Genomic DNA, 9,591 nt, shown 5'->3' with positions numbered 1-9,591 from the left:
TTTGTGGATGCCTTCTGTGTTCTCTTACCCATGGCTGTGAGGCAGGGGGATCGGGCTGGAGCAGCACCCCGGGAGTCCTTCCAGCAGCATTAGGCGGGGCTGGAGAGACGCTCGGCCAACACCGGGCTCTCTCCACTGCGGGCCAAAGGCAGCACAGCTGTTAGGGCTGAACAACTGTGCAGGAGCTGGGGAGAGGCTCTCACCTGCTCTAAAAATAGCCATTTAAGACTTGGAAGGACAACTCACAACCTGGAAATTTTGTCTATTTATCCTTTCAGAAGTGGTGGCTTCATGTCTTCCCTTATTAGGCGGGAGAAGGCAGGCATCTCAGCTGCTTGTTATTGTTGGCCCTGGGCCTTGCTGAAGTGACAGGCCCAGGCAGTACTAATATGGCCTGACTTTCGCTCCAATAAACAGTTCCCGGGCTCCCTGACAAAAGGCCTTCCATGCCAGGGAGGGCTAGGAGAGGACTCAGCCCACATGGGATGAACAAAGGTGGCCAACCTGAGTCCTACAGGCATTTATGGCTTTCCTCATCCCCTCAAGCTAGCCTTTGTAGCACCGATGAGTGAAGCCAGCATCTCTTAAATGAGGCAAAAGTGGCTCCTGCAGGCCCTTGGCTGGCTTACCCCAACCTCTGGTCCACTGACCCTGGACTGCCTTCCCTTTCACCCTGCTCAGGAAGAACAGCAGAACCGCACATAGAGCAGAGAACAAGTTTATTTGGTGAATGCTGATGGCAGACATCATCCAAGAGAGAGAATCTGGGGAAAATACTGTGACAAGAGAACCTAGAAGCCTCCGGGCTACATACACAATCTCCCACAAGGAAGGTGCAGTGTCCACGCACACTGGGAATATCCTCAGCCATTCAGCACCATGCGGACGAGCTCTGTGGAAAGGAGATGGGGGTGAACAGGAAGCAGGGCGAAGGGGAGGGGTCCGCCAGGGGCCAGGAGACCACAAGACCACAAAGGCAGCGTAAGAAGGAATGTGCCCACAACAACCAACCTTGGGGTCAGTTTGCAGAGGGGCCACCTTGAGTCTAACCAGTACTCTCGACCCCCAGCTCCCCTCCCACCAGCTGTTAGTTCCCCCTGCCCCACCCTGAGCAGCAAGAACACAGCAGAGGCGGAAGAGTTCCCAACTACACCTACAGCTACTGCCAGCCACTGGGGGAGGAGGAGACAGAGTTTGGGGTTAGGGTACCTCCAAGCTGCCCAGCGGAAAGAAGAGGAGAAGACCTACAGCAGCACGATGGGGCAGGCAACCCACCCCCCTGCCAACCACGTGGTCCCGGGCTAAAGGATCACCATGAAGCCAGACAGGGGTAGGCAGGCTGGTGTGAGTTCCCAGACACCAGCACCCCAGAAGCCAACCAAACCTCAGAGCCCGTTCTAGGAGAGGAGGAGGTGCCACACCCCCAGGCTGTCTGCCTCTTTGAGGAACCCCTCCCCTCCCCAGTCAGCTCCATGCAGAGGCATGCCAGGAGGAAGTCAGATGGTAGTAGGGGAAGGGCAGGGGCTAGAGAGCAAAGGCTGGGGAGAAAAACACTGGGGAGGTCAACTAGAGAAGGGGGGCTGGGAGGAGCCGTACCCGCCCCATGGGCCCGTCACCCCGACAGGATATGCCTCACAAACGCTGCAGGAAGGAAGAGACATTCATGGTGAAGACAAGACATAGACGTGGGGTGAAGGGGTCAGGCAGTGAGGGACTGGACATACATTTATTTTTACTTCCCATCCCTTCCCCACCCTTCAGGCCACATGAGCCCTTCCTTTCCTGTCACACCCCTCTGGCCTCCCATTCCTGGGCTGGGCTGGGCCCTGCCCCTTGCCTCCTGGCACTTTTAGGAGCCTGAATCCAGGGACAGGGAAAGCCCTCAGTGCTGTGCATGACCTGCCCCGTATGGCTGCTTCCTCCGAGACCCTGGTTCGTCCCTCACCTTCATAGTTGATGCAGCCATTGCTGTCCTCATGCCCTGCCACCAGCATCTCTACTTCTTCCTCTGTCATCTTCTCACCTGCAGAGGGGAAGGAAGAGCAAGTGTTCTGGAGTTGGGTGACACCGAGGACTATCAGGTGGCACCTCAAGAAGGAAGGGCAGAGCCTCACCCAGTGTGACGAGAACGTGCCGGATCTCAGCACCCATGACGGTGCCGTTCCCTTCCTTGTCAAACACCCGAAGGCCTTCGACATAGTCCTCGTAGGTGCCCTGGTCCTTGTTCTTGGCCACAGTCTGCAGCATGGGTAGGAAGTGCTCAAAGTCCAGTACCTTCACGTTCATCTCTGCCGAAAAGGAGGTGGAAGCTAAGTCATATGTGTTCTTAGGACTAGGGTTAAGGGGCTCCCACTCCAGGCAGGAGAAATCTGTGGGATTTGCCAGACAAGACCCGCTCGTGTTTGGGGCCTAAGAAGATAAAAGGAAGCTATTAGCTGAAGACTGCAGGCCCACCACCACACTGCGGAGTTGTTCTTAAGGACCCTCACCATCACTCTTGGGGTTCCCCAGGACTTTGAGCACCTCGGCGTTGGTGGGATTCTGGCCCAGGGCCCTCATCACGTCCCCACACTGACTGTACAGGATCTTGCCATCCCCCGTTCGGTCAAACAGCTGGAAGGCCTCCTTGAACTCTGAGGATCCAGATAAACATCAGTACGGGACACACAGGTGTTAACCCAAACCCTCCTCCACAGTCCCCACTGCCCATTCAACTTTGATCATGCTGAGGAAATCAGATATTTACAACACTGTAAACCCAAGCCCTCTGAGAGGGATCCAGTGTCCCTTCCTCCCAACTCAGGTGTCTCACATAAAGACCTGGCCTTCCTCAACCCTTAGCAGAGTGGTAACGGCCATTTACATACCCTCTCCGCCTGCAGCAAGCCTGCCCAGCCTCCTCATTACACGACTCAGGGCAGGAATTTGCCACCGCCCTGTCTGGGCCCTGTCCTTATAAGGAAGTGGGAGCAGCGGCCTGGGACTGGGGTCATCCCAGCCTGCCACTTCTCACCCCTCCAGTACAGGGTCCTTTCAGAGGGTACTGCTACAAAGAAGTATCCTCAGCAAACTCCCCTGTTGCACTTTCACAAAAAACATCACTGCTGTTTACAGCCTTCACAATTCCAAGCTGAGGGAGAGGGTAGTTATCACAGGAGGAAAAGAGGCAGAAGTGGCTGATTAAGGAACAGAGGAGCACAAACAGCTTAATACACCGTCCCCAAGCCCCACACACAGCAGGCGTTAGTGATCAAGTTGTTTCACACACCCATATCACCTAAAACTCACCCAGTGCTTGGGGCTCAGATCTAGAGTAGAAGGGAAGGGAGGAAGAAAGAGTGAAGAAAGAAAATGGAAGATCCAGAAGGAAGGAGAAGGGAACCCACCAGGTATTCCCCTGGGGGTGCTAAAGAGATGACAGGTGAGGGTGAAGGAGGTAGAGGGAGTGTCCCTCTCCCTAACATGACCTCATAACAGAGGTCAGAGATTACCTACCTGCGGTCTGATCCTCGGTGAAGTCACACTGCTCAGAGAAGACGAGAGTGGTCAGCATCATACTCCAATCCCCCCAGCTTCCGTCCCAGTCCCAAAACTCTGAATCACAAACTCCTATTCCATGCTGGGGACTCGCTTCCCAGCAGGGTAGGATCCCAGACACTCCAACCCCACCTCCAAACTTCGGGGGCCTCAGGTTCATGTACCCGCTACTCTCTGCCTTCTCCCCGCCCCCTCTCCCCGGCTTCCCGCTTCTCGCCCCAAATCCCGCTCATCCTCTCGGCCCCGGGCCCCACCATCTTGACGCTCAGCTCTGCGGGACCTTTTCCTGCAGTAATGGCTCCGGTTCCTGGCCCAACCCTAGTCTTAGTACGTCCTAATGACGTCACCCCAGCTGACCCAACCAATGGGGATCCTGGCCCGGGTTTATGCAGATGACGCTACTATATTAGTAATAAGGTGGGCGGGGGGGCCGGCTGGTGTTCAGGTCTCCAGAATAGCCCTCCCTACCTGGGGCACAGAAACTGCAGAACAAGGTGGAATGGGGCGCAAGGAATCTGCTCCTCCGAGCAGCGAGAAAGTCAGAGGAGGTCGCATTGGTGGGTGCGGGTGGGAAGAGGAGCCCTCCCTTTCCCTCCCCCACCTCTAAAGAAAGCAAGAGTCGGAAGCTAAGGGAGGAAACGTCTCTTTATTTTGAAACAATAGCCTCCTAGTGGCAGGAACGTGCTTTTGCCTGGTGGGGGCCCAGCGTCCGACTCCACTGCACCTGTGGAAAAAGATGAACATTGCCAAATCCTGCCGCTGTCGCGCAGCAAGACACGGAAATGCACTTCCCTGCTTTTGTACGCAGGCAGAGGGACAGGAAGGAGGCTTGCCTCTCAAGGCGCAGTGAGAGTGCCCTACCTGCATTGCTCAGACGCTTAGGATGTGCTTCAGGAAGGCTGCAGAGAGAAGAGGCCAGAGGGGCTTCAGAAGCTGGCCTGATGATAACCCATCTGACTTTAGATAATTCAGGCTCCAGGATGCCTCCACCCACATACCTCGGGCCTCCTGCCTCCCTCCTCCCTAGTCGTTTCTGCTCCTCTGGCCCCTCACCTTCATAGTTGATGCAGCCACTGCTGTCCTCATGTCCTGCCAAAACAGACTCCACCTCCTCTTCAGTCATTCTCTCTCCTGGGCCCAGACACAGTGTTTTAGCCCCGGCCTTCCCTCCCTCATCAACCCACGCCTCTTTCTTCCGGTGGTACCTCTTCTCCCACCCTGGAGACTTGCCCATAGCAACAGTCCCCCAAGAGAATTCCCTCTTTGTAGTGGGCATGCCTTGAGTGTGTCTCTGAATCTTGCTTTCCATTTCACCTCAGTTATAGGTGGTGAAAGCTTTGATAGACAAGGAAACTGAATTCCAGAGGATTAAGAAACAGACCATATCATAGAGTACAGCCATCTCTTCCCAAGACTGAAACTCAGATTTCCCACCTCGTTCCCTTTCCTCTGCCCTTTGGGAGGCAGCTGCAGCCCACTCACTAGACTGAAGGGGGAAGACCTTCAGATCCTGTCCCTAAGGCTCTGACCTTCTCAGTCTCCTCCCCATGACCCACAGGACAGTAATCCCTCATTGGCTCTGCCTACTTGGCTAACCTTCTTAGTTCATCCCCTCCTCTCAACACCCCCAGGAGTTCTGGTCCCTGCCTCACCCAGGGTGGTGAGGACATGTCTGAGCTCAGCTCCCATGACTTTGCCATTCTGCTCTTTGTCAAACACCCGAAGCCCCTCCAGGTAGTCCTGGTATGAGCCTCGGTCCGGCAACTTGGCAACTGCCTGGAGCATGGGCAGGAAAGTCTCAAAGTCCACACGCCGGGACTTCAGCTCTGGAGATAGAGAGGTGAAGGAGAGGTTACTACAGTGTCACCTAGGACCCAACTCCCATCCCCACCATGAAGGCTTTCATCTGTTCAACATTCAGATATTTTTTTGCCCTTATGTTTGACAGTTTTTAAAGTCCTGGGACCCACCTCAGCATCCTTTATCACCTTACCAACACTCCACCACCAAACTGAAAACCCGCATGGTCCCACAGGTGCCCTCACCATCACTCTTGGGGTATCCCAAGACCCTGAGCACCTCGGCGTTGGTGGGGTTCTGGCCCAGAGCCCTCATCACGTCCCCACACTGGCTGAACTGGATCTTGCCATCCCCCACTCGGTCATACAGCTCGAAGGCCTCCTTGAACTCTGAAGTGTAAGGAGAGGTCAGTGTTGACAAGGGGTTCCCATCACCACCAGGAGAAAGGAAATTCAGAAACAATGTGCTTGAGCTGGGCAGAAGAGAGAACACAAGGAGCACTAGTGTGGGAGGTTTCAAAGTCGGGAATAGAGGTAGGGGAATAGAAAGAGGATCTGACTGGGGACTTGGGATGGACAGTGGGCTCAGGGGCGTCTCCTCACCCTCCAGCTGGTCCTTGTTAAACTCGATCTGTGGAAGAGAACAGCATGTGAGGAGAGATGACAGGACTCACTCAATCCCTCTCCAGCACTCCTCCCGACCAACTGGCAGCCACTTCGGGGGAGGGGCCCATAGGGACCAGGCTGGGAACCCAGCCACCTCAGTCCCATTCCCAGTTCCAGAACTTGGGAGAATCCCAAGAGGAGGAATTATTGGGGGGAGGGTTTCCTGGGAACAGGGTTAATCCCATGCCACCTGTTCCCCTCCCTCTACTGCCCTGAGCCCTGCATCCCTCACATAACTGGGGGCTGAACAAAGGCTAAATTTACCCCTGGCCCCCAGCTGTGATTGTCTAACAAGTCTGTCCTCTTCAGCCTTCCCTCCTGGGGTTCAGAGCTGTGGCTTTTCATATTGACTAGTCAGACAGGCAGGCAGCAGCTCCCCCCTTTCACCTTGAAACTGTCCTCAGAACCCAGATGTTCCCCATCTTACAGGCTCTGCCTCCAGCAGGACAGTGAGAAAGTGATGTACATATACACACATGTTATCGGTTAGAGGCAGAGGGCAACAAAGACAATAGAGTCATTAAGCTTAGATGCTTCCGGGGCTGGGGGTACTAAGAAAACCCCCCACCATCATCCAGTGCTTACTGAGTCCCCACCTTCTAGATACCCGTAGTCCCCTAGGCTATATCCCACTGTTGTACCCACTCCTCCATTCTTTTCTCACTTTTCAGGGACTTACCACCACTTTGGAGAGATCGATGGGGGGCTCCTGGGTTTTCACAGGTTTCTCAACGATTACAGGGACAAGTGCTGGTAGCTCAATCTTGGATGGAGGGGGCCCTACTGCAGGCTTAGCAGCAGGCTTGGGGGCAGCAGGGGGCCCCACTGGTTTCTTCACGGGAACATCCTTCTTGGGAGGCATGATGTCGGGTGGCCAAAGGACAGCGTGCCGATGGGGGCACCCATCTCTGTTTAAATAGCCAGGGAGTCTGGGATGTCAAGGGGCGGGGGCAGGGGCAGGGAGCCAGTTGGCTGGGGGGAGGGTGAGATAGAGGAGAGATATGCCGGCTGCCCTCACTCCCCTGGCCTCAGTGTGGTTCAGGACTCCTGCCCCAAGGTCTTCTCCCTTCTGTCCACCCCGCCCCAAACGCTGACCAGAACAATGGACCTTTGGGGGCAGGGGGAGGAAGGCAGAGACAGCTCAGAAAGGGGGAGTTAACTTTCAGGGTGCAGATAGGAGGGTTGCCAGGGAGAAACTGAAACAGGGGTGAGGAAAAGAAGGGGACCCAGAAAATTCTGACCCCCGACTCGGAATAGTCCTTTTTCCTAGCAGCTTTAGACTCTTGAAGATGGAGGCAAGGATGGGGGCCTTATTAAAGTGGGGTCTGGGAGTAGTGAAAGGGGAAAAAACCAAGCAGCCCTTCCACTTCCCTCTTCCTATGGATGAGGAGCAGGGTAGTTCACCCCACAGCTTATAATACTCGGTACCTCAAGTCCCTAACCCCCTCCCTCCCAGCCCAGAACTGGAACTGTGCACTGCAGGGTACGGAGAAAGAACAGTAATAGAAGGGCGTGACTCCCACCCACTCTCCTAGCCCCCGTGTTGTTTTAGGAGTGGGGATGGAGGGAAGGATTGAATTTAATACCCATCACCCATACTCCGAAGAAAGGAACCCTTGTCCACAAGCCTATGGTCATTCAAGTCAGACAACGACGGGGTGCCTGCTGAACCTGCAGGGACTCCATGGTGGCACCTGAGGGGAAAGGCAGGCTCTGAGAGGCAAAGGGCCTAATTTCTAAAATCTCTAATCCATAAAGATGTGCGAGGTCCTCTGGGCTCCATGAGTTTTCAACCCTCAACAAGAAGGATAATAAAACCCTGACTTGGCAGCCAGGTTGCAAACCTTGCTGTGGGCACTGGGGAAAGGTGGAAGTCAGGGGCCTATGAAAGAGGGGAGGGTTTAGTGGTTATTTTTGTACTGGGGGTAAAGAAGGCGATGATTTAGATAGCATTCGGAGGAAGACAGTAGTGATTCAATTTAGGGGTTTAGAGAGTTGATGCTGGGTCTCCCACTCGCAAAAAAAAAAAAACCCTATCTGAATCTCATTACTGCAAATCGTCTCATTTTAGGAAAATCAGAATCTTTCCTCTAGCCAGGAGTACATCTCACACACATACACACACACACACACCCCTAAGCCTTAAATAAAGGAAAGAGCCCCTCCCCAGCGCCCCAAAACTCACCCTGCGGGGTCCAGGTAAGGGGCGGAGGCGGGGCGCAGGGCAGCCGCGGGCCCTGAAGGGTTAATTTCTGCAGCCTCGAAGCATGCCGGGAGATGTAGTCCTCGCGCGCCCGCGGGCTCACGGGAAACACCGCGGTAAGGCTCAGGGAGGATGCTGGCGCAGTGACTTCCGGCCCGCAGCGGCGGTTGGTGACGCAGGTTTTGGGAGTGAGATTCTTGTCCCAGAACCGAAAGGCAGTGAGCACTTTACAGCCCCTATCCCTGACCGTAAAACCGCGTGTGATCCCTCAAGATATCTCCTTTGCTTGGCTCTGAGTTCCCGGTTTAGTGTGGGCGGGGATTTATTCCTGAATCCACTGGTAAGAACGCAGAACGAGAGGGAAAGGCTGCAGCTGCAGCAGGCCGGATGGAGGTCAGATAGTAGGAAGCACTTACTCCCTCGGGCATAATGGTTCGGCCTTTTTAGCGTCCTCTTACTGTTTGGTAGAAAGAGAACAGAAGCCGTTGAGTTGCCTTGTGACTTGGAACAGTTAACTGAAGTTTTTCGTTTTTTTAAAAATGAACTGGTAGTTGAAGTGTTAAACTTTGGAATTAAGCCGGTCACCTGCCCTAGTCGCTCTAAGTTGAAATTTCCGCTGAATGCGGCAGCGTATGTACCAGCCTCCCTGTCGTTTTTTCACAGGTCTTGGAATGCAGGGTTGGGTTGTCCAGCCTTTGGGAAGTCTCTGCCCAGCATTGGACATCTGTTTCCCGCAGATGGTTGTTTTTTAGATTTTTTTAAAAATTGAAGTATAGTTGTACAAATATGTTTCAGGTGTACTACATAGTGATTCACAGTTTTTATATATTATACTCTATTTTTAGTTATTGTAAATTTTGGCTGTATTCCCTGTGTTGTACATCCCCCAGATGATTATCAAAGTTCCTGTTTGTTCTTGGAGGAAGCCAGCCCGGGCAAGCCCGACTTCACTGGCTGGACCAGTAAATGCCCCGGTTGCTCACACAGTGCTGGACATTGGGGCTTGCCTGGATGGGCAAGCACTGGGTCGGAGAAGAAAACCTACCCACCGGGGGTCAGTAGTGTGAGGCATAAATGAACTTTATGGGCAGTGCAGAAGTGGTACGTGCTGGTTGGGGAAAGCTTCTTGGAAGACCAGAAATGGGTTGTGTAATAGGAACAGCAAAGATGAGGAGGGTGTTAGCAAGTATTCTGGAGGTCTCAGCAGAGCAGGTACTGCTGTGAACCATAGGGGGTGCTAAAGAATGTGGACTCAGACCAGCCTGCTTAGATTTTTTTTGGCGGGGAGGGGTTTCTGTATGTTTAAATTTGAATCTAGGTTCTGCCACATACAAGCAACTTTAGTTATCAATAATATGTAACCTTGTAGTTCTGTTGGGAGGATTC

General features: G+C 53.8%; 2 protein-coding genes across 5 annotated transcripts; both read right to left on the bottom strand.

Annotated features, from left to right (window-relative positions):
• Nucleotides 1-702: 702 nt before the first annotated feature.
• MYL6 (myosin light chain 6) lies at nt 703-3,923 on the bottom strand. 2 transcript variants are annotated; one of them, XM_006075047.4, is made up of 7 exons: nt 3,792-3,923; nt 3,496-3,523; nt 2,490-2,633; nt 2,115-2,288; nt 1,946-2,023; nt 1,597-1,641; nt 703-892 (listed from the first exon to the last, which is right to left on the bottom strand). In XM_006075047.4, exons 1-6 carry the CDS (start codon nt 3,792-3,794, stop codon nt 1,613-1,615), a joined length of 456 nt encoding a protein of 151 aa, XP_006075109.1. In that variant the 5' UTR covers nt 3,795-3,923; the 3' UTR covers nt 703-892; nt 1,597-1,612. The 2 variants fall into 2 exon arrangements, with proteins under 2 accessions (XP_006075109.1, XP_025139528.1); XM_025283743.3 differs by lacking the exon at nt 1,597-1,641.
• A 241-nt stretch (nt 3,924-4,164) lies between these two features.
• On the bottom strand, nt 4,165-8,321 carry MYL6B (myosin light chain 6B). 3 transcript variants are annotated; one of them, XM_025283735.2, is made up of 9 exons: nt 8,188-8,219; nt 7,589-7,696; nt 6,682-6,910; nt 5,940-5,967; nt 5,583-5,726; nt 5,190-5,363; nt 4,591-4,668; nt 4,399-4,436; nt 4,165-4,261 (listed from the first exon to the last, which is right to left on the bottom strand). In XM_025283735.2, exons 2-8 carry the CDS (start codon nt 7,597-7,599, stop codon nt 4,408-4,410), a joined length of 693 nt encoding a protein of 230 aa, XP_025139520.1. In that variant the 5' UTR covers nt 7,600-7,696; nt 8,188-8,219; the 3' UTR covers nt 4,165-4,261; nt 4,399-4,407. The 3 variants fall into 3 exon arrangements, with proteins under 3 accessions (XP_025139520.1, XP_006075106.1, XP_025139521.1); XM_006075044.3 differs by lacking the exon at nt 7,589-7,696 and having other exon boundaries at nt 8,188-8,321; XM_025283736.2 differs by lacking the exon at nt 8,188-8,219 and having other exon boundaries at nt 7,602-7,696.
• Nucleotides 8,322-9,591: the final 1,270 nt, after the last annotated feature.

This window comes from Bubalus bubalis, chromosome 4 (genome assembly GCF_019923935.1).
Source record: "Bubalus bubalis isolate 160015118507 breed Murrah chromosome 4, NDDB_SH_1, whole genome shotgun sequence".
Taxonomy (NCBI): Eukaryota; Metazoa; Chordata; class Mammalia; order Artiodactyla; family Bovidae; genus Bubalus; species Bubalus bubalis.
Note: the sequence above shows the minus strand (reverse complement) of the source record. Positions and strands in the feature narration are given on the sequence as shown.